Source organism: Tenrec ecaudatus, chromosome 9 (assembly GCF_050624435.1).
Source record: "Tenrec ecaudatus isolate mTenEca1 chromosome 9, mTenEca1.hap1, whole genome shotgun sequence".
NCBI classification, from domain to species: domain Eukaryota; kingdom Metazoa; phylum Chordata; class Mammalia; order Afrosoricida; family Tenrecidae; genus Tenrec; species Tenrec ecaudatus.
Genome location: NC_134538.1, coordinates 105,832,959 through 105,858,249, shown reverse-complemented (window position 1 = coordinate 105,858,249; position 25,291 = coordinate 105,832,959). Strand labels below are relative to the sequence as shown.

Here is a 25,291-nt window from a genome sequence, read left to right as displayed (position 1 = left end):
CAATGAGTAAATGCTAGAGTAACCGTGTTGGATCATGAGTCTGTCAGTCATTAGTCAGGTGCTCTTGTGGAAGTCATTTAACCTTTTGCTTTCATTCTCATGGCATTAGCACAAAGAGATTGGGTCAGATTCTAAAGCTCTTAACGCACCATGATCCATGCCACAGTAAAACTATTTTGGATTCTGAGAAGCCAACCATAAGTTTCCCATTGCGGTTCTCTAGACCAAGTACCACTGAGCAAACATTTTCCGAGATACCACCAAAACAGATGGGGCATACTTTTTTTTTTTCTAAAGTAAATGTATTTTCTTTCTAAAGACATGGGAAGCAACACTATAGATTTATATTATGATGCATGCATGAAATAGGTCCTTGTGTGATGGAAACAGTTTGAGCTCAACTGTTAACCTAAAGATTGGTGGTTCGAGCCTACCCAATGGTATTAAGGAAGAACGAGGGCTGACAATTTGTTTCCTGTGAGATTATGGCCAAGAAAACCCTGGGGGCAGTTTTACTTTGCAACATAAGGGGTCGCCGTGTGTAGGGATTAGCTCCATGGTAACTAACAACGATAACTATGAAACATGAAATCACCCTGCTTCAAGAAATCAAACATGGAAATTAGTTCCCTCGCATTCTTAATAATCAGGAGCTGGCGAGCAAAAGGCATCCACAAAGAAGGCACTGGTCACAATTGACCTAGAGCGGAACCGAGGGGAGGAGTCAGCTAAGGTGAGTGACTGCCAGGGTCTCTCTCCACCATCAGACCACAGGGAATCCTTGATAACATTCCCTGACAAGTCCAACGCTCAATATAGATGTAAATTCCTTCAATGTAGTATGTTTTAGATTATGTGAATGCAAACACCACCTTTTTGGTAAAACGTTCTTGCATTAAATTACATTATTAGTTATAACATCAAAGGTAACTGAGAGGAACTGCCTTCTTGATTTTTCTCCTTTCCCTTTAGTCACGACTTCATTTTTCAAACAGTTATTGATATGGGCTTACAAATATTTACCACAATACTGTAGCTAAAACACAAAATCTCTACAAGTTTTATTGAGACATAGCTAACATATTATATAATTGAATAGTTCAATCACAGTAGAAAGAGTTGTGCATTCATTACCTCAATCAACTTAGAAACATTTTCTTCATTCTTGTTCCCAGTGCTGTTGATTCCCCATTTCCCCCCACCTCCCTTTCTGTGGCCCCAGGTAATTATTAATCCAGCTGCTATCTTCATAGATCCACCCATCATGACATACAAAACAAAGACCAAAACACAAAACAAAACAAAACAAAATACCAGCAGCAGTGGCCAAATAAAACAGAGAACAACCTTAAAAGAGAAAAAGTAGAAAAATATTTTAAAAATCAGAATAATTTCCCACTCATTCCAAAGGGTTCACCAAATCAACGATTGTAAAAATGTCAGCATCACAGAAAACAACAATGCATGAAGAAAAAAACAAAACAGCCAACCACGTGATTTAAAGTGTCATCGTTATTGGGTAATGATAAATTAGCATAGAGTTTTAACCTTGTCAATGTGCTGATACATGAAAATTGGGGTTAAACAAATATTTTCGTTGCTATAAGTAGCTATAGGGATATTTTATGAAAGTAATACATTTATGCTGAAACACTGCACAAAATATTGTAGACAGTCATATTGATGTCACCCTCTGTTGGCGTCACCCAGCGTAACATGGAAATACATATAGATGCTCTCAAGCCCCTCTCGTGACATGATAATATGTCCAAAGCATATGAGACCAAGCTCACCTTCCTCACTTCTAAGGAGCCTTCCAGCTGTACTCCTGCCAAGACAGATATTTTTCCCCTGGAAGTCCACCCAATATTCTCTGACAGCACCATAATTCAAAGGCATCAGTTCTTTGTTCTTCCTTAATCATTGTCCACTTTCACATGTACATGAACTAATTGAGGGTGTCATGACGTGGGTCAGGGCACATGAGTCCTTAAAGTGACATCTGTGCGCTTTCACATTCTAAAGAGATCTTTTTGCAGTAGTTTTTCCCAGTGTGCTATCTTGTCTCCGTGTTGAGGTGCCATGCACACCGAATGCTGTCTGCAGCCCTTGATCTTCATTAGCAAGCGCTTCAAGACCTCCTTGCTTTCAGCAAGCCAAGTTATGTCATGGGCATATTACAGGTTGTTAATTAGTCTTTCTCCAACCTGACACCTTATTCTTCTACATCCAGGCCAGTGGATTATTTGTGTAGCATACAGGATACAACTGGATACACACCTTTCCTGATTTTAAATCACGCAGTATTCCCTAATTCCATGAAAAAGACTGCCTCTGGATTTATATACAGTTCTACATAAGCATAATGTAGTGTTCTATAGTTTCCATGCTTTGTAACGTTATTATCCTTTTTTGAGTTGTGATGCTTACACATACCTTTGCACAGCAATTAAACATCTTTCTGGTATTCTCTGCTTTTACCAAGGATCCATGTGACCTCAGCAATGTAGCCCTCATTCCCCATCCTCTTTTGGATCTGCATGAAACTTCAAGCATTTGCCTGCTATGGTACTGCTGCAACCATTTAAAACTTATTTTCAGGAACATTTTACTTGCATGTGATATTAATGATATTGTCCAATCTTTCCCACATTCCATTAGATCACTCTTCTTTGGAGTGGCCACCCAGATGAGTCTCTTCAAGTTCAACTGGGCTAGGTACCTGCATTAACATTTGGGGCCATTTGTTTGTTTCAGTATCCTTGGTTGTCCCATAATTTCTTAGAGTCTTATCTTCACCAATTCCCTCAGTGAAGCTTGGACTTCTTCCTTTAACACCATCAATCTTGATCACATGCTACTTATTGAAAAGGCTGAAGATCGATAAATTCCTTTTGGTCCAGTGACTATGTATATTCCTGTCATCTTTTTTTTTTTAATGCTTTCTGTGTTGTTCCATTGTTTTTTGTGTGCAACTTGAGGGTTGAAATCTTTCTTTAATTTTCAGAGATTGAGAAATGATAGGTGTGTTATTCCTATTTGGATTTCCACCTCCCGGTCTTGACACATTTCATTGTAATATTTTGTCTTCTCGAGTTCCCCTTTGAAAAAAAATTTGCATTTTGTATTGGACAAATTTGCTAGAAAACCTCCTTATATATTGCTTATCTTTTTTTTTTAAAAAAAGCTTCTTGTTGTGACTTAGGTGAAAGTCTGTATAGCAGATCATCAGTTTTGCATTCATCAGTTTATACACATTTTGTTTCACTCACTCATTTCAATTCCTTCAGTGTACTATTTCCCTCAGCATTTCATTTCCCCACTTCTTTCTTTTCCTAGCCTTTGCCCATGTCCAAGGGTAAATTCTACCCTTTTGATATTAAATAAAACCCGTACGCATGGAGAGTGAGTCACACGTCCAGGCTCACTCGGACCCAGAGCAGTGAAGCGCTTCCGTCTAGGGGCTGCCTTGCTCCAACAATAGACAGTGCTCGTGTTAATTTGTCGTTGTGCTTGTGTGTGTGTGTGTGTGTCTGTGTGTGTGTGTGTGTGCTTTATTTGCGTATAATACTGTACCAAGGGCTGCCAAGAGCGTTAGTGATACTCACAGTAAAGTGGAGAGAAGGCTGTGAGAACCACGATATAATTAATAAAAGAAATCATTGCAAAATTCGAGCTTGTCTGATTTGGCGGCCGAAAGCAACTAAGTCCACATTTGGGGGTGGGGGTGGAGGTGGGAGTGGTGGTGGTGGTCATTAAAGTGGCTAACGCAGAGTGAAATTGTTAGCCGCAAAACAGAGAACCTAGGTCAGTGAAGAGGTTGAGAGTTACTGCAAATTTGGGTAAATAAGAAACGGGCAGGGAAGCCTGGGGAAGGGGTAAGAGCAAATAAGAGGAAGCCGATACCTTTGTGGCTGAATTTGCTGCGAATACAGAGGCTGAGGGTTTGTTCCTCAGAAAGCGTTCAAATGTAACAGAATGGGACTTTAATTTTAAGGGGGATTGGGGGGTGGGAAGGATGCCCAACAGGACCTTCCTTCCTGGAGAGGAAAAGGCATGCCAGGCCACAGTCTCTGAAACAGGGCTCCTCAGACGTTTTAAACAGGGGTCTAGGTCACTGTCCCTCCCACCCGTTGGAGGGCCGGACTATAGTTTTTTTTAAAAAAAACTATTAACAAATTCCTACGCACACTTCATAAATCTTATTTTGAAGTAATAAAACAAAAGGGGCAAAAACACCCGGCGGGCCGGATCAATGTCCTCGGAGGGCCGCATATGGCCCGCGGGCCCTAGTTTGAGGACGCCTGTCTGAGTCTGAAAGATAGGCTCACTCTGTGGTTGTGTGGGGATGCGCATGAGGATTTTAAAGTGAAGCCCATATGAGAGTACCATTCTGAAGGCCCATAGGTTTTTAAGCAACAAAACATAATGAAAAATTGGTTAATTTTATTTACTGTATTGTGTTTTGATATTTAATATACTATATTTATTGTATCTAGATATTCTAGGAGGCATTTCCACCACCTAGGGCTGATAACTTTGTGTTAAAGTCCTGGGAAAATGGATTTATAAGTGTAATCTTTGGACTTCAGAACCAGTTATTTGGTTTTCCATGATTTTTTATGGGAAAAATATGTTTACTTCAAGAACTTTGCAGTGTTCAAACACACATTTGGAACAAATTGAGTTAAACAATTGAGATATCATTATATATTATCCCATTGCCTTCACACCTGTATGATTTCTGTTGAAAAACCAGTTTACTTTATTGGTTCCACTTTGCAAATAATGTTTCATTTTTCCTCAAGCCACTTTTAGAATTCTTTCTTTGTTTTTGACTTTGGAAAGTTTGATTATGATCTGCTGTCATGATTTATTTTTTGAACGCCTCTTGAACTAATAACTCTGAATTTCTATGAAGTCAGCGAAGTTTTCTTCCAACAGCTCTTTGACAAGTTTCTCTGAGTTTTTTTTTTTGTTGTTGTTTCTTCTTATTCTGGATCTCCAATCACATGGAAGCTATTTCTCTTGATGAGGTCACACATAATTCTTAGGATTTCTTCAGACTTTTTTTTAATTTGTTAGTATTGTTCCTCTAGCAGATTAGTATCGAGAGATTTGTCTTCAAGTTCACTAATTAGCCCTCCCCTTGATTCACTTTCACTCCTTTACTCTTTCAGTGCGTTATCTCTAGCGGTCAGCTTCTGTCCCACTTGTGACTGATGATAGTGAATTTCTCCATAGGTTTTTGGTTTTTTTCTCCCCACAGATGTAGTTGATTTGACTCTTGAGTATTCACTCTGGAAAGGTCCACATGAACATTTACCCTGTATGTGGTTGACAAAGGTATTTCATGTGACTAAGGGCTGGTTTTACAGAATCCTCTTGTTCAATGCCTGGTGCTGTCTTGTCACCACTACCTTATTTCGGACTACGAGTCTGTCTTTGTTTCTGACTGTTGCATTCCAAGCACCAATAATTAATTGTTCATGCATCTTGAGCACATATTTGGTCAATTTCAGAATTTCGAAGTTGTTAAAAATCTTCACTTTATTCATCTTTGGCATCAGTAGTTGGTGTGTAAATTTGAATAACAATCGCAGTAATTAGCCTTCCTTGTAGGCAAATTTTATCAATCCTTCACTCTATTTCAGGCTAGATATTCAGATGAACTTTTAAAAATGATGAATAAGTATATAGCATACACATACATATATGAATGCATATATGTATATTCATCAAATGTGATAGAGATTATATTAGATACATGTGTAATCTGTGAATGACACATATAAAAATATCACTCTCCACAAACTGTTTAACATCTACTTTCTTCTGGCTAGATGTTGTGAACTTTGAACACCATGATTCTATTTTCTTTCTCATTAGGACGTTAGATCAACCACCCCTGAGCCTAGGGTGCAGCCGAGCACATGATTCAAGCGAATGAGCCATCCAATTGAACACATTTGGAGTGATTCAACCACAGTGGCCTCTGACATAGAAAATGAAAGCAGCAGATAACTCTATTTTAACTTTGGATTATGGTCCAGTTCTTGCCTTTGGCAGAGAGCTTTCAATGGAAATTAACCCTTTGCCTCAGGAATGGCTGTTTACTAAATGACTTGTAAAATCACATATCATCTGTTCTCTTTAACAATTTATGGCTGGGCGGGAACTGTTCCTGAATTTCCATCGTGATGTTGATTGCTCTTCGGCTTGGGAGCAGATGGTAAGTATTTACTATGAATGACCTTTTCTTTTGCCTTTAATTTGTATCGGTAGAGTTCCTTCCCTTTGGCAGTGCCATATGTTGCACACAAAATGCAGTGGTTACAGGGTGTTATTTACAACTGGAGCCGGGAGGTGTAGACATTTCATCAACCTTAAGTGGATATTTGTCTGATTATTAGCTTGACATTGAATTTCACCAAGGCCAATATCATATTATGATTATGTCATAACCTCATCAATAGATGGTTAATCTTGATAGATTGTGGTAGACATTATTTCTTTCAAAATTAAAAAAAACCCACGATTTTCTGCTTAGGGATATATGGTAGGTTGTTATTCAGGCTGAAATTCTAAATTAGTATATGGACTTTTGGGCATACTATTAAGATATGACCTCTATCAGATTGTTGAGAAACTTTGTTAAAGGATAAAAAAGGGGCGAGTGTCAAACATTAGAACGAAGAATCTGTCCTCTTAGCCTTTAGTCTTTTTCCAGTGACACACTGGGATCTGAAAGCGACACAATGACAACTGGTTCCATTTTAGTCACAGGCAGAAACATTTACTGATGTGCATGACATAGTGACTAAGGATTCAGAGATGAACAATACATCACTCCTATTTAGGAACAAGGCACTTACAAGTGGGAAAGAATCAAGGACAATGTGATGTAGTGAATACCGACGGAGAGATGTGCAGAGGATCACATAGCCTGGTGAACCTCTTAGGGAGAGGAGAGGGTGAGAGTAGGTGGGCTGGTCAACTTCTCCAGAGAATATGATGTGGGGAAGGCCAAGAGAGTGTTGCTGGAGAATGAGAATTGGGAGTTATATCAACCAGGGCACGTGTTTCTGCTTGTATGGAATGATAACGACGATTTCAAACATTTTGGTGCCTCATTGGTCAATAGGATAAATGACAAATTTTCAGATTATACATTTTATTTAATGCTTATGGCCCCAAACCTACCAAACAAGAAAACACGCAATCAGCCAACTGAAAAACATGACTAAAGTAATAATAGCAAGAAAAATTATTAAATGAATGAGTCTAGGCTGTATTTCCATGGTGAGAAGTAACTGGTTAGTATAAACATGACCCTGGAGGTATAATTTTTTAATATAAATAAATGAATTAATTAATTAAATGAAGATGAGGTGTTGGCCAAGTGAAAGTTTCTGGATTTAAATATAAAGATAATAAGAAATGAATTAATAATACTATATTCATAATTCCCATAATTTAAAATCTTTAAATCATGTAGATCACTCATTTTAATAAGATATAAATGGAGCCAAATTTTTAAAATTTTCTAAATTTTCTTATTGTATCTGTCACTGGGCTTTACTCATGATAGCAATTTCTCTGGAAGGCCTCCTAATAGCAAGTAAAGAAGAAATTTCATGTAAATTTTTGTGTAAAATTCGTGTAGGCAGAAGAGATGCTCTGTGATAGCTAACCTTAGTGTTCAAATCGGGATATTTTCATTCTTCAAATAATATAAAAGCTGGTAGGTTTTAGAAAGTTAAAGCACAAAATTTAGCATGTAGACATATAAATTCTTGTGGCCCAAATCAACCAACCAACCAGCAAGCCAAACAAGCAAAGAAACCACACGATTAAAGCAGTGATACGCTACTATTTTATGGTTATCCCTACATTTTCATATTTTCACACTGTATATAAATATATATTTTGTGATGATATAAAGATTTCTACATAGATGATGCGCACGTTGGAAGAAAGATCTTACTTCCACTTTGGCAGATGACAAGAAAGTGCACGACAAAAGAAAAGAACACTTGAAAATGCACATCTCCTGGGCCTGTAATTTCTAAGCAATTTTCTTCAGGATTTCCCCTTCCCCCTGTGGCTAGAGTTTCATGGTTGAAAGATAGATGGGTAGGTAGATAGACTGATAAATATAAGAAATAATCAACATAAAGAAAAAAACCTTAATGGAGAAAAAGCAGATACTGTGCCATATTAAAGACTGTTTGGGAAAGGACGAAGTCTTTATTCTCAAGCTGTGGTTTCAGCCTTCTTTTGCAGGTATCTTCTAACTTGCCCCAGTTCGCCACCATGTTTTCCTGCCACGTTGCCCTATCTGTCAGCAGTGCAAAAAGCAAAACCAGGGTGGGGGGGTGGGGAGAGAAAAAATTACTAACATTTATTGAGTTATATTTTTCTATTGCTCACTCACTTCTTTCTATATAAATGATCAATTAATGCTCAGTGTCTATCTTCAGAGAGGTATGAGCATTGTAACTGGAGCAGCATCTATAAAAAGATGAGGGAGCTGATGTGTAGAAATGGCAATCACTCGCCCAAACTAAAAAGGACACAGCCCGGCTTTAACCCAGGCAGTCTGAATGTACAGCTCAGGGACACAGTCATTCTGCTACCACTTGACTCTCCAAATGACACGATATTAATTAAAGCACCGGGTCTAAAAGAGTGTGATGAGGCCTTCTGTAGTTATCAAGGAATGTTCTAAGACAACCTCACTTCCGGTTGTTTCATATCACATTGCAGGTTAGGTCCTTGACCTTACAGTCAGCCGGTGACCCCGGGCTGTTGCCATAGCTTGTTTTGCGTTGTGTGTATTTTCTGTGTGACTCTACACTAGAAAAAGTAAAATCACGTGGTCTTGGACCAAACAATAAAAAATCATCTAAGGATGTGTTTACACAGCCTGATTGGAGCCAACTTTTCTGTTCACATTTCCTTTCTCTGTGTTTAAGAATACCAAATGCTTAGCACTATGATATTTGGAGTCGAACAGGAATTTAAATTCATGCCAGAACTATAGCTAGTCAAGACTCTGGCTGCATATATAATTAGACTCACTGTGTCAAATACGAAGCCCTGTTGGCATAGTTGGTTAAGCATTGGGCTACTGATCATAAGGTTGTTGGTTCAAGCCCACTCGCAGGAGAAAGATGAGGTTGCCTACGCCTATACAGTTTACAGTGTTCCTTACTCTAGGGAGCAGTTCTACTCTGTCTTATAGGATAACTATGAGTTGAAATCAACTAGGTGGCAGTGGGTTTTGGTTTGTGCCAAATAGGAAATTTCTCTTCAATGTAATGCTAGTTATTTAGTATAGATTAAGTTGATTCTTTTCTTCGTGGCTGTATTTCTTAGTCTTGGTATAGTAACCTTTGAGACAGCGGGAATAGTTTCCACAATCCTGCCATGATTATAAGATTATATAACTACTGTAAAATATTGTTAAAGTTCAATATAAAAGCAATAGCGCAGTTAACTAAGAATAAGTAGTTATTGTAGCAGATATTGTTTAATTTGCTTATGTGGTTTACTGGTATTGCTTTGTGAAAAACTAATCTGTGTTTAAGAATCCCAAATGCGTCTGTGACTCTTTCTTATCATTTCTTCTGTTTCTAAGTGGAGAGACCAGTTCATATCTGAGACCTGTATTGTGACCTAGGTTGGAGTAGTGGTTCTTTGGTTCATCTATATTACAATCAAATTGAACAGTCAATAAGTCTATATTTTTATTTGTACATTAATAATATTTTTCAGAAAAAACACCTTCATATTACTCTCAGTATATTTGACCACTGCATCTAGTTCAAAGTTGGTGACTTTTTTTCTTTGTATTGTAAGTTAGCAAAATATAGCCCACTTTCCCTCTTTTCATTGTGAGATTTTATATATACATATATATGCAGATTTTATATACATATATTTAGGGTAATTGTATGAAGTCTGTGATGTAGCTTGGAAACATTTTCTCTTGATAAATATTTCTTGATTTAGTCCACAATGTTATTATGTATGTGTGTTTGTGTTTATTTATAAACTATTTTCTATATAATCATAAACAAAGGAGTATCCCCCCAAAACTGGAACTGCACTGGGCAGAGTGGAGCTTTCATAGCATGCATTTCTCTCACTAAGCGAGCAAAAGCAATGTGCTCCGAGTCAGTGCACCCAGTGGCATCGCCTGGGAAGGTTCTCTCTGGTCACAGTGAATTTTTTGGTGAAATTAGTTTCACTCAAACCTCGATTTTTGTGATGGCCAATTTATGAGAACAGCCTGTGGCTGTGAAATGTTGTTTCCTGCTCGTGAAAAATGCCACAGAAACTATTGTGATGTTGAACACAGCTTACAAGGACAGCACTATGGGAAAAACTATATGTATAAGGGGCTTTCTAATTTCAATAAAAGCTGAAATGTCATTTGACGACAAACCTTGTTCTTGATTTCCATCAACTTCCCGAATGGATAAAAATGTCAACTTGTAGTACATGTGGAGTACATCTGTTCCACCAGGTCAGACTGTCATCAAGTTTTCTATTTAGAGGTTCTATAAAGATTGCGTAAATGGGTGCGGCAAAAAGCCTGATTTGTGCATATGGTGGACTGGTTTTGCCACCACAACAATGCACCAGCTCAGCCATCTTAGTGTTTCAGTTTTTGGCAAAAACCAGAATGCCTCTTGTACCCCACACACCTAGCTCACATTTCCTCGTTCTGTGTGACGTTTTTTTTTGTTTCCATGAATGAAGAGGCCTATGAACGGTCAAAGTAGAAGAGGTGAAGAAAAAAATGAAGGAGGGGCTATCAGCCACCAAACAGATGAGTTTGAAAAATGTTTCCAAGAATGGAATAGCAGTTTTGACAATTTATTAAGTATAATGGAGAGTACTTTGAAGGTGATAAGGTTGTTTTATAAAAAAATTTAAATACATAACTTTGAAAAAATCTTTTTTTTGGAGCATGGGGTATTTTTATTTTCAGAAAACCAAATTTTCCTCATTGATTACCAAATAACACCAGGCATCGAAAGCTCTCCATAGTCTGACTCATGTTTATTTGTGTGGTCATTTATCCTACCACTCCTCTTCCTGAATCCTGTATTCTGGCTTAGCTGGACCATTGCCAACTGCTTTCATTTTTGGGCCTTGGCTCGTGCTGTCAGATATTGCTACTTATCCAAACCATACACAGCTAGCTGTAACGTTCTGGAGGCAAACTGCTCCTTAAGCAGAAGTAATATTTCTGAATATTTCAGAAGTAATATCCTCTGAATTTAATGCATAGACTAATAATAGTATTACTGTGGGGATATGGACTGACTATCCATGGTAGTAATACAGTTTTCTCTAGAGGCCAGTCAAGGAGCCTTGATGGTGTTGTCATTACGAATCAGGCTGCTAACTGCAAGGTCAGCAGGGTGAAACCACTAGCTGCACTTAGGGAGAAAGACGGGGCTTTCTAGTCACGTAAAGAGTTACAGTCTCAGAACTCCACAGTCTCAAAGTTCTCCCCTGTCCTACAGGGTCGCTGTGCTGTGAGATGGCATCGACTCGATGGCAGTGAGCGAGTATTGGCCAGTCAGCAGCATTGGTAGTTAAGTTCTGGTTAAGCTCTTGGCTGTTAACTGACAGGTGCCAACTATCCCCCCATGGGGTCACTCTGAGTCAAAATAAATCTGGTCAAAAACCAGGAACACAAACCAGTGAGTATTCCAAGTATTTTACATGTAGTAAAAGATTTAATTCTCACAAGAACTCTCTGAAGGAGGCATTATCATTGCCACCCGTTTCTGGATAAAGAAACTGAGGCGCAAAGAAATGAGGTAGCAAGCCAGAATTTGAATCCAGGTGCTATGGCCCTACCGTTCCTGCTCGTAACCACTGTGTTGCTTTGTACGCTCCCCCGTGGTACCCACAACGTGCTACCTGATGCATCTTATTATGCGTATGCTCTACCTTCTACTAAAATATAAGTTAGCATCCTGTCCAGGACACAATGGTTCTATTGTCCTCAATTAAGTTCGTCTGATCTAAGCAAAACATCCATGTCTACGTGCCCACCATCACGCCTCCTCTCCCAGGAGCTCCTCTCCCTGTAGGCCATGCCTACCTGATGGCTGGGCCTCACTTTCATTCTTAAGCTTTATCTAGTCGAGAAAGTAGAAGTTCTTTACACGGTTGCTGTTTTCTTTCTTTTTACTTCATGGGCAGTGCCACTGTGTCATGTGGGCTTGTATGAGTCTGGAGTCAACCCCAGGAGCACAACAAGTGGGGGAGGTGGGCTTAACGATCTCCATTAAATAGGTGGGTCTCCACAGGAAGTTACTTTAAGTCACGTGGTAATGACAAACCAGGCTTCCCATTTAGGTCTGTCTGATTCTTAAGCACTTCAATACTCGGCTTCCTTGCCTCTCCCAGTATTGTGAACATGCTAGGAACCTTTAAAAAGTTTGGACACACTGCAATAAATGATAACAGAACCTTTTCAGGAAACTTTTAAAGCCCCTCCTATATTGGATTGGTGAGTGGATAAACTCACGAGGTGTAATTCTCTCCTTCTGACTCAATTAGCTAAAATAAGTATTTTCAATCCAAAGAGATCAGTAGAGTTTTCCCTTGACCTTTCTTCTCTTTTCTTGAAAATAAACCATTGACATATAAGTCACATATCATACAACTCAATAGTTCAACCATATATAAAATAATTGTGCAATCACTCTAGACCATTTTCCAACATTTTCTTCTTTCTTGTACTGATCGGTATTCTTTCCTTTTTGCCTCCCCTCACTGTCCCAGTCTCCCCTGCCAGACTCCTAAGGAACTACTAACCCAACTCGTGTTTTTATCAATTTACCTATCCTGATTTCATGTGCAGAAAAACATAAAAAGCAAAGCAAAATACAAATACGGTAACCCACCAACAATAACAAATGAAAACGGAGACAACCTCAATGGAAAAGAAAGCAGAAGACATTAAAAATGAGAGCAAATATAAATGTGTCTATAGGGAGTTCAAAGAATACGGTGTTAAATATTAATGGACCTATGCCTGCGATAATTCACTTTCCAATGCGCTCTGGCAGCTAGGCTAGTCCCATGGCCGGTCGATGGTCGGAGGAGATGCTATTGCGGTTAGGCTCTGCATGGTAACCAACAGGAAGCCCTTCCAACACAACAGGCTATTGGTTCTCAATGGGTAGAGGTTTTGCTCCCCAGGGGACATTTGTCAATGAATGGACTGACTGACATTTGGTTGCCACAAGCTGCCGTGTGTGTGCACGTGCATGCACCCAAGCACACTGTAAGTATCTAGTGGGCCAAGGCTGAGATGCTGTTAAACATCCGACAATGCAGGGGTCAGCGCCCAGCACCCCATGCCAGTAACAAAGAGTCGTCCGGCCCAGAATTCACTAGTGTAGAAGTTGAGAAAACTTAGGCTAGGTTGGAATTCCAATACAATCCTAATTAAACACATTCGATATGGGCTGATGGAATGGCGTGCCCTGATAAAAACAATACCGTGGTACAATAATGAGAGGACCGCGACCAGTGAGATCACAGAGGGGATGCAAGCCCAGACTGTCTCTTGGATTGTCCCGGGCCATTATGAATCTTCACCTTCAAGAAATGGGGTTGTGCTGATCAACATCTTTCATGACAAGACAGTGCTTTGGAAATGATACCGAAAAGGCTTGGATTTTCCTTTGCTTAGGCAGTGTGACAGGAGCTACTACGGAATTACTAACTATCATGGTCAAAAACAAAAGGCAGCAGGTACTGAGATTTTCCATAACTACCTCTGTGAGGCCTTCCCAGAAGAAAACTCACAAACAGTTAAATAAACAAACCAACAAAAAACAACTTACAATATATAGTGGGCATAACGGCGTCACTCTCCCACTCACTGACAGGGTTCTTTACCAGGCAACTGTAATTTCCGATGTCGCCTTTAGTCACGGGCGTGATATGAAGGGTCTTGTTTTGGGGAGAAAATGAGTAGGTGGAGCTGGTACGGACAGGCCTTCCATTTTTCAGCCACTGGTAAACAAGCCGAGTACCGCCTTCCACCAGGCACGTCAGGGTCATGTTCCCCACATACTCCACTGCCCCAGAGGAAGGCTGAGTCTGCACCACAGGTTTGGTGACAGGATCTGCAATGTCAAGAGAAACAGAAATATTTGGGGCACCCATAGAATTATAATAAAACTCATTCAAATACTGAAAGTCTGGGGTAATGATCCTAAAGTCTTATATTTTGTAAATGTCATTAATTTAGGTAATGATTAAAAAGGAAGAATAGAGAGGCGTGGTTATTAACATATTTGTACCAAACTCTCTGCTTTTTGGTAGATGCCAACTTCTAGAACTTACTATTCAAGAATTTTCTAATGGAATCTGTATGGAGCATATAATTACTGGTAGAGAACTGCAGCTTCCAGACTGCCTGTTCCTTGTGCTTCTCCCGCGAATGCACATTTAGTCTATTCTCTCAATCTGTTCTACTGTCCCCGCAGCAGCCAGCTGGTTATGGAGAGTGGAGAACCTCAACTCCTGAGCACCGTCTGAGACGGTTCAATGTTATGCTACCTGGGGAGCTGACGTCACGCTTCGAAGAATTATATATGCACTGCTTACTGCTCCTCTCTTGTATGTGAGTTAGTTATATGCTTTCTGATTCTTTTATGTCTGCTTTGTAACACTCTATTTGTCACTTCAACAAACTATCTGTAAAAATAGACTAGAATGTGCATTAGTGTTTAAATGAAAATAGAGAAATAAAAGAAAAATCCAATAGAATTCCTGTTGTATCTTCAAGTCATAGGAAAATAGTTTTCTTTTATATCCTGGTACAGAGCAGGCATCTAGTATGATCTGTTAAATAAAACACTAAGAATGAACAAATATTTCTTTCCCAAAACTTTGACCCTGGGTTTCAGCAGCCTTCATGATCTTCGAGGTTCTGGACTCTACTTGATGGAAAACTCAGAGTTACACAACAAAAGGTAGAAAGATGAAGAGTTTGCTTGATCTGGCAATGCTTCTTCTTGCATTCTTGGAGATATATATATATATAATCTTCCTGGTGGCACTTTAGAGTAAGTGTTAGACTGCTAACCAGAAGGTTGGCAGTTCAAACCCACCAGCCACTGTGAAGGAGAAAGATGAGGCTATCAGCTCTTATTAAGAATCACAACCCTAGAAATCCTATATAGGGCCACCATGAATAGGAATTGACTTGATGACAGTGGGTTGACTTTGTTTACATATACTACATATATGCATTTAATACTCTCCTGCTCTGAATGCTTACAGGACACAGAAGAATAAGATAATAAGAAATGGACAATTGGCCTCTAAATTTAGGCTTTGATTTTTTATCAAATTTCTAATGGGGTTGGGGCATGTCCCTTAGGTCACGTTGACAGCATTGCTAGCACTGGAAGACCCAACTTTGCAGCCCAGCGAGGAGGAAAGTTAAGGAGGAAGTAGCTAGTCGGAAGAGAACTGGTAGGCGAGCTGAGTAGTTCTGAAGCAACCATCCTTTCTCAAGGAGGGTACTACCAACGGATTTCCATGTCATGTAATCCACTTTCTTCCTTGGTCAGAGCAAAAGACTTGGAGTAGTGTCTGTTTATATTATTACCACTTAAAAAGGAAAAATGCATGCGTGTATGCTTATTGTCTAGAGAAAGCTTGTATTTCCCCAATTGTTTCCGATGTGTGAGACATGTGGGATGGAAGAAGCTGAACAGGAGCATGTGAACCGTCTGTGTGAACAGAGCCAATCCTCAGAATGGGAGCTGGTATTATGATCACACACTTCCTCTAACTGAGCAATCAGAATGTGGATGCTTACCAGGAAGTTATTTCTTTCTGGCACTGCATGCCTATCAAGACCCCAAGCAGAACCACTTCCACTACACTTTGCCAAGGAATGGGTTTTCTATTAAAATTTTCATGAGGAGATAGGATACCGCACAGGAAAACATCATCAAACGTCCCTGTGAGTGTGTCTTTTCTTTTCCTAAACTTGCTCGCAGGCATCTGCTGCCACACTCCCCATCTCTGTGCATCCAGCCTCTGCAGACACGCACACTGTCACTCACTCCTCCTGCGGATATGTACTGCCCCCTCACTAAGGGCAAGCAGCCAGAGGTGCAGACGGAGCAAACAAGACAAAGTCCTGGTTCCCATGAGCCTTGGATTTTAGGTGGGGAAGTGAAACAAAGAGCAAATAAAACTACCTCATCTGTCTAGTTCAATGTAGATCTCTAGATACAGTGTGTGTGTGTGTGTGTGTGTGTGTGTGTGTGTGTGTGTGAGAGAGAGTGTGTGTGTGTGTGTGTGTGTGTTTGGGAGAGAGGGGTTATATGCCACATAGGGTGGTCAGGAAAGGCTGGACATTTGGGCTGAGACCTAAAAGGACTAGGGGAAGGAACCCTGCTTGATACCTGGGGTGAAAGCAATGTAGGTGGATTAAGCAGCAAACACACGTTCCTGAAGTGTGTCTTGATCCTCTTCTGGGAAGAACAAGGTGTGTGAGGAAAAGAGAGGTAAGAAACTTTTCAGAGAGATGCTGGGTCTGTAGGGTGAGAGCCTGCTGGGCCTTCTTCTTGTTAGGAAGCAGACTGATTCTGAGAGAGAGAGAGAGAGAGAGAGAGAGAGAGAGAGAGAGAGAGAGAGAGAGAGAGAGAGAGAGAGAGAAGGCTGCTGGGTGGTGTAAGCAGCAGGAGGCAGGAATAGGAAGAAGGAGGCTAGTTGTCAGGGGAATGGCAGTCCAGGTGAGTCGAACAGGCCAGTCCTGTAGGTGGTGAGGTGCTGGACTTTGTCTGTTGACTGTAAAGCTCACAGGGGTGCTTGCTCTTGTGAGCTAGCTGTGGAGTGTGCGAGGAAGAGGGGTCGGTGATGGCTCCTAGGCTTTGTGCCTGAGCAATGATTTATAAAAATGATATTTATGAAAATGGGGAACTAGTACAGTGTTAGAAGGGGAGAAAAATCTAAAGTTGAGGATTGGACATCACACATCGAAACTGCTGCCCTTCGACGAAGACAGTGCCTAATGGCGAGTTCGTTGAACACTATACCCCTTGGAGCACATTTCCTGCAACTCCCATTGTTCCTCCACACAGTCCTTGTGTGAGTTTCATCCTCCCCCAGTTACAGAAGTGTCTTCGTGTAATAAACAGAGATCTCTTCCCAGCGTCCTACTGAGGAAATTAGAATGTCTCCATATCATTCTATTAGCAGCTGTCTGCTCGACAATTTCCAGGCAAACAAATAACGAGGCATTCTCACTGCTTCATTACCTTTTGCTGAGCACTGGGCCCGACCCTTATATTCAATGTTCTATTTAACCACCAGGAAGTCCCTCGATGGAGATAGCTACGAAGACCATAACTCACAGAGCTTTGAGAACTAGTCTGCCCAGAGGTGCAGAGCCAAGTTCTAGAGCCCTGGTCATTAGATGCCTGAGCCTTTACTCACCAGGACGGTACCCCACTGACCAAAGATCCTTAGAGTGGACTCACCATCAACGGTGACTTGTATCTTCTGACTAGCTGAGAGAGTTCCGTTTCCCTGAACGTTGACCTTCACGATGTAACTGCCTTCATCAGTCAATTGCAGTGGGTTGATGAGCAGGGATGCATTGGGTGGCATCATGGTGAACTTGTGTCGGTATTCCAGGTCAGGAACCACAGACTGATTCACTGAGCCCAGTAAGTACTTGGGCATCGTGTGGGGCCTCTCAAACAGCCATATGATCTGAATGCCCGAAGCCAGAGTATCGAAGCCGTAGTTCACGGGGAGGTAGAGGGCCTGGCCCCTGATGCCGTGGACGGTGTGCGATGGCACGGTGACTGTCAGCCCTGAGCAAGTGCCTGCTGCGAAGGAAAGGAAAGTTGTGAAGACCCCGAGCCACATCTCACAATCTAAATGGGCAACTGCAGAGAGCACGGGATCGGCGAGAATCTTTTTCAAGGACTAGAAGCTTCCAGTTACCGCTCATTCTAGGATCATGTAACATACTGATCCTGTAGAGGTAAATATTTGGCTCTGAAGCCTTCTGTATTTCAATAACTCCACCCAAATTGTACAGCTGATGACATGGCTTCCCTGAAGGGAAGACCGAAAGGAGAAGTAGAAGTTTGATTTATGACTGTACAGAATGCCGGGCAAAGGAGAACTGGCAAGAGGACTCGGTGCACAGTCTAAAACCGTGGACTCTTATTAACCAGGATTCTGTACACATTGACTGTGTTCACGTGTGACAGTGGGCCATTGAGTAAGTATGACTGATGAAGAATCAGCTGCGTGTGAATTACGGTGCTGGTGAAGTTTATTGACAGTACCAGCGGCTGTCAAAAGAGCAGACATCTTCTTGGAAGAAGTACAGTCACAGTTCTGCTTAGAGGCCAGGATGGAGAGACTTCATCCCAAACACTTCAGACATGTTGTGGGGAGAGAGCAGTTCCTGGAGAAGCACATTATGCTTGGTAAATTCGAGGGGCAAGACAAAGGGGGAAGGCGCCCCACAGGACGGCTGACACCGTGGCTGCTCAAGCACAGGACCAGTTGTGCGGATGGTGCGAGGTTGGGCCGTGGATCGGTCCATGGTCATAGGGTCACGATGTGTCGGGATGGACTCCGTGTCATCTAACAACAACAGTAACGTGTTCTCTGGACCAAGCCACACCTGATCGTGCTGTGTCATGTGCAAGACACTGGCAGGCTATTTTTCCCACCTTCTGATTGGCTTGTAACTTCTTTATTATAAGTTTCTTCCCTCGAGGCAAGGCCTTAAATTCAAATATCCTGAAGAAAAGAAAACTCAGGATATTTGAAGGTTTTAAAAATCTATCTAATTGATAAAAATGTTTATTAATTGATCTAATCTTATCATCTAATTGATTCTGACTCACAGTGACCCTATAGGACAGAAAAGAACCGATCCTCAGGTTTCTGAGGCTGTCTTTTATGGGGGTAGAATGCCTTTTGAGAAGTACATTAAGCCATGATCCGTCAGGATCAGCCCACCAAGAAGTTGCATTTAAAAAATTGTAAAGACAGTTATCATTCCACAGTCACAATAGTTTTATATTAAACATTCTTCTGGATAGCAGCGTTTTAGAACTTTCATAACATAGCCATTATTTTACTATTTCACTTTTGCATATGCAAACTGTCTGTCCCCTTGATTGCTTTGAGTCAGAATTGACTCAATGGCAGTGTTTGCTTTCCACTGGGAATGAGGATTTTAAGTCAGAATATTCAAGGTTAAAATAATAAATTATAGATAATGCCAATAATATAAATAGATGGAAGTTCATTTAATATTTGATTTAACATATGAGGCAACATTTCCAAGAGAGTAAAAAATGTTCCAGAGGGAAAAAGACTCTACCGATTTTTATGGCTCAGCGTAGTAATTATACACTCTTTTGTATAAACATGGAGAAACAGGGCCAGCATTGTTTGTGAACAGCATGTGGACACGGATTCCATACAGTATTTTCTTGAAGAATAGCTCAGATAATTACCAAATGACCTTAAAATGAAACTTTTATTCCTCCCTTTGTATCTATGTTTAAACTAGCTGTCCCTGGATAACTCTTTAAAATAATGCAGTGCCCCCGACAACATTCTTTACTCTTTCAGCCAAAGCACTGTCTGTCTTTCAATGGCTGTCTGGAGACCAGATACAGTCCAAGGTTTAAGATCCAAAGAGTCCCGAGAGCACTATTTGGAAGAGGTGGTGTCCATTCTGGTGGCTGCGGGAGAGTCTGCATTTTGGGAGAGTTACAAATCCTCTCCACACAAGTCATCGTGGGAAAGCAATCACTATTAGAAAAGGCGAAGTAAGTAAGAAGACGTTTTCACACATAGCCTCTGGGAAGAAATGAAAGATGTAGGCTTGTTGATATGAAAAATCAGGTTTCAACTACAGTGGCTCTCTCGCCTCTCCTTCTCTGGCAAAGCTGGGAACAAAGGGCTGATTTGGGGCTCTGGTAGGAGTTTGTGAGTGCCTGGGCGGGCAGGGATGATGGAGCAGTCAGGAGGGCCATACACACACTGATAGGAGGCGAGTGAGAGGGAGAAGAGAATCCCAGTCAATGGAAAGGAATGATATGAGCTAAAAAGTAGGTCTATGTGTGAGCAAACGTATAGAATGCCTGACAGCCTCTGTGTGAACTTGTGATTGGTTTCCAGTTTTTGAAAAATAATGGACAAGTACATTTATATTAGTAACCTGGAGAATAACAAAGAAATTTCAAGGCATGAAAACTTGCTTCTGTATTCCTTTCTGGCAAATGCAAGAATGATAAATTTGGAATTGTTCCTAATGTGAATAATTAGGAAAAGAAGGAACTAGAGATAGAATTTTATAGGGAGGAAGTAGATTATCATTTTACTTCCCCAAACATCAGTTTTCTCTGTATAAAAAAGGGGGAGAATTAGATTATATGTGGTCTAAGTTCTCTTTTTAGTCCCTAAATTAATGCTCTGGACATCCTGAAATGTGTCACTGGGGTAGCAGTGTTTTATGTTTCTTAAGTGTGGGGAAAGTATCTAATCCTCTATTTATTCCCTAAATTTCACTTCAAGTAAGGACTGTCTCAAATCGGGAGATTCATGCCTTTCCTGCAAAGTGAACCATTTCTAGGAGGCCGAGATCAGAGGCTGTATAAAGAAAATCTCATTCCTTGCTGGCATTCCTTAGCTTATCTATAATTTATCTGATACAAAAAGCTATGAGCAAGCTCGAAATAAGATGATCGTGACAGCTGTGCCATCTCACTGTCATACACGTGCATTTGCAAAAGCACACATTTTTGAAAACAAATTTAACTTGATGTGGAAATACTAACTCTATTCAGAGATATTGGTGGCAATATATTATTTAAGGCATTATTGGATACTGCCATTTCTAAAATAACCCCAGGAACTCATTTTGTCCCATTTCAAAATTATTGAAAGCATCATATAAAATATTTTTTTCTAATAAAGTGGTTTCATTTCCCCCTTTGGGATGCAATATTTGTTTTTAAAAGAAAAAAAGGTTTCGTTTGTTTTTTTTTTGCTTTCCATTAGTTTAACCAGAGTCTTCAGATTTTCTTACTTCAGAGGCAACATTCTGATTCAAGATGCAAATGTCACCGTTACTGTTATTCCCGATAGTTGCATCCCACAGGAATCCATTCTTCCCACACTACGACACACCCAGTGTTTTCAACTGTAACTACCAGGAAAATGGAGCAAATTAATCCTTCCCAATTAAAAAAAAGCCAGTACATTTGCTTCTCTGCAATGACTGTCCCCAATAATGCCAGTGACACACAGAATTCAGTCAGAATTATAGTCCGCTCGTCACAGCTCAGTCTAGCTGTGGACCAGTGCAGTCAATGACCAAGCTGCTTGCTCCCACAGTCGTGACTCTGTTTCCCGGCAGCAGCAGGTAGCTTTCCCCAGCAGTGGCCGGGATTTCCACTACTCCGATTGAGGCTGTTCTTCCTTGTAGTGAAATTTAGGCAATAAATAGATGATTGGATACTTTCCCCACACTTAAGAAACATATTCTCTTGTAACTGATTTATATTTCCCAGTGCAGATGTAATGAATCTATGCTGTCAAAACAGTAGTTTACTAAATTTTTTAAATTAGCTTCATCTGGAGAAATTTTCAAGAGCTCTCTTCTATTTACATGAGAAAACATAAAGGACTGGTACTGCTGACTAAAAAAAAAATCAACCTCCGTATGAAGAGATTAACTTTAATCAAAGACATGCAAATACATTATGATTTTTAAATCTCCTGTACCAGTTCACATAGTGAACTTGAATGGGTGCTAGGTTTCAGTATTAAGTTTCATTTTATTATCAGTTTTGATGTGTTACAAAGAAGCCTTGATGGGATTGCCTTGCTTTGTGCCCACAGGGGTGCGGCCTTTGATAGTCTGCAGCCACCCCTCTTCCTGGGCTTGCTCTAGGAAATGACTTGAGGTTTCCTTCTCTGACAGGTGTCCACTTTACAGAGGTTCCAGCTCTCACAAGTTTTACTGCCTTAAATGAAATATTATGAAATGGATTAACACTTTCTGAAGGTTCTGTGTTGGCGCAACGGTTAAGTGCTCGCCTGGGAACCAAAAGGTTGGCAGTTTGAACCCACCCGGAAGCTCTGTGAGAAAAAAAGTTGGCCATATGTGTCCCTAAAGGGTCACAGAAAACCCCACGAGGAGGCTGACTCTGTCGCATGGAGTCGGTATAAGTCTGTGTTGTAACAGTAACAATATTTTTTAGTATAAAAATGGGAACTCTGGTTTCTGGTTTGGCTTGGTTTTCATGTGAAGCATTGTACTATACCAGGAGGGGGAAAAGCAGAGGAATTCCATTCTGGACAATCTGTGCTTGTCACTTGGGGCCGCCACTGTAGATGTCTTGGTTAACATCTTTTTGGTAAAGGGAGGAACGCTTTTATCTCATAAAAATGATCTAAAATGATAGCAGTAATCTTCCCTCTAGGGACTCTTGAACTTATAGCAACAGCTGTAAAGAATTACAAAGAAGTATACGGCAGCATAAGGAAGACTTAAAGTCCGACTGTAAAATTCGTGTATATTTCAGCAACAAAAAACTCCCTAGACCAGTTTCACTGTATTGAATATAAACATCAGGCTTCACCAAAGTGACCTCTAGCCGTAGGTTGAACTAGTTGGCATTTACTTGGTTATTGTCAGACATGGTATTTGCAGACATGACACGGCTAATGTTATCTGAAAATAAACCCATGCATCTTTAAAGAAAACAGAAATTATGCAGTCATATTTTGAGTTGATTCAACAAATGTCATTTTTGTGAGACTGTTTTTTCCTTTAAAAAGTAAAAGAAGCAAACAAAATTTCATTCCTCAAAGCATAACATTTTCATGTTGCCTGTTGTCTTTACAACATAGTACCGATGGAAAAAGGTAAATGTCAGTAAGAAGCAAGTCTTAAGAGATAATACTCTTCATAGTTATTGAAGTTGTTTATGCAATTATTTTTATATAAATAACTTATACTTGCATATAGCTTTCCATATTTATGAGCCCGATATCTAGTTCTCTAAGGTAAAATTTATTTATTTAAGTCTAGTCCCTTAGATGAGTTGCCACCAAGGTTGCTGGGATAACTACACCTACCATTGCTTATGAGATGGCAAGAGTCCTCTTGGTATAAAATTAAGAACAGGTGAGGCCCTGACACACATAATAACACACTCAGTCAGAAAAAGTTCAAAAAGGGCCAGTTATGGTAATTTTTTAATTAAAAAATAAAAGTTTATTACAGCCTTGACTTTGATAATATAGCCACCATAATGATTAAGCCTGTCACAACTCTGGAAAACTCAACTGCTTTAAAAAAATTGTGCAAACCCACATGTTATATAAGTGGAGAGATGCACCGCATTAGGTAGAAATCGGAATAACAATCACACTTACGTGTATACAGGAACAGAGCATAACAGTAGAGGAAAGGTTTTGGAGGATAGAAGAAGGCTAATCTTAAACTGCTATTTTAGGTAAGATGTTAATGTGTAAGAGTAAAGGTCCTTTAAAAAATTTTCTGCGTTGACTAGAAACAACACGAAACTAACTTGATTTAAAAAAAGAAACGGAAAAATCTGACAGAAAAGAGACGGTAATATTTGGTAAAAGTAACATTGATAGATCAAAAAGCAGTGGTTATATCGAAGAGAGTCTTTGAGTTCCAGAGTACAAGGGGAGTGGGAGAGAAATAGTAAGGTCCAGAAAAGAATTTTAATAGGACTAGTCACTGGGGGGGGGGGGGGGGGAAGACTAAAGGCATTTTGGCAAAATAATACTTCCCAACACATTTTTCTATTGTGTATAAAATAATGATTTTTTTGTCATTAGAGATTCACCTAGAAAAACCAGAGCCTCACCTTTCCCCACATTCTTAAGGTAGGTAGTTTAACACAAAGCAGAACCAACAGCTCACAACAAAGTCCTTAAAATAACTGAAAGGCACTTTTTTTCATACAGTGTTTTGAGTTTCACTGTGAGTGGCCATACTTTCATGACCTATGAAAATTTTGCCACAGCAAAATGCATAAGGCTACGGATCCTATGTGTAAACTCTAAAAAGAAGACATCATTAGCTTTTCTGACTGTCTGAACAAGTGCTATTGACAGTTAAGAGTTGTCCTGCGAAAACCAAAATGATCAGCCCCTGAGCAGTCATTCGCCTAAGAACAAAGTGAGTTATTGTTTACGAGGTTCTGAGCAACTCCTAGTTCCCTGAGCCAACCCACAGCCTACAGCGAACGTTCAGCAAGGAGGTACAACCCCACGCAGGTAGTGCCTTACCTAAGAGCAGGAGACATACTTTGCACTGGAAGACCCCAAGCGTGCTGCCGAGGGGCTCCATGAATGCATCCTGTCCCATGCATCCAGTGCCCTGTTCTTGATGCTAACTTGGTTCATGGACCAGCAGCTGCCGGTTTATTTGCTAGGGAAATTAGCAGTGAGGTAACAAACCCTAGCCTGCCTCTTGCCTCCGTGATTTGAATACAGAATGAATGTGTATACAAAGGACACAGGGAGTGGGAACACCTGTTCTATATGTGTTCAGCAAGAACACAGGCTTATGACTTTCAAACAGTTTCTTGGTGATTGTCAGTAATTGTCAGGGTGCTTTATAAATTATTCTCAGTTCATGACAATTGCATGAAGGGAAATCGCTTTTACGTGACTTTGTGGGGGAAAAAACGCAGGACGAGTCATAATGACAGCATATGGTAAATGTCCTTGGAAAACAAAAAGCTGATGTGGCCAAATTATGTAATTAAAAACTTTTAATTTAATTTTTAATGAAACACAATATTTTATGTATCTGCTTAATAAAATTGTTCATGAAGTTACCAGTTCTATGGTAAAATTTATACCAAAGAACCGTAACAGAGAATCAGAACATATTTAAATACACACACATATTTACTTTGGTCATAAAAGGCTACTATGGTTTTATAGACTCTAAGGTTTCATTTCATTTTTTAAAGCAAAGCACAGGTGTGTTTCCTAGTGACCCCGAAGCATGGACTGCACATAATTATAATGAAAAGCCCATGCCAACAGATAATATCAGAGGTCTTATTTTTACAGCTGAATCACAGAGGAAGTGACCTCATGACCAGAGGAGATCTGGCTCTACTGTGGTGTGCGGCCCCATGGTCTCCGACGAGGGTAGACTGAACGATTCACTCCGTATGCTCCA

At 40.2% G+C, this 25,291-nt stretch overlaps 1 protein-coding gene across 1 annotated transcript in view; it reads right to left on the bottom strand.

Moving 5' to 3' along the window:
* The window catches only part of HEPACAM2 (HEPACAM family member 2), a 39,318-nt gene extending 14,855 nt beyond the window's left edge, over positions 1-24,463 (bottom strand). Inside the window, exons 1-3 of the mRNA XM_075557612.1 lie at positions 24,385-24,463; positions 17,550-17,900; positions 13,887-14,171 (exon numbers count right to left, since the gene is read on the bottom strand). Coding sequence (XP_075413727.1) covers positions 13,887-14,171; positions 17,550-17,900; positions 24,385-24,463 — 715 coding nt within the window. The remainder of the gene's footprint in view (positions 1-13,886; positions 14,172-17,549; positions 17,901-24,384) is intronic.
* Positions 24,464-25,291: the final 828 nt, after the last annotated feature.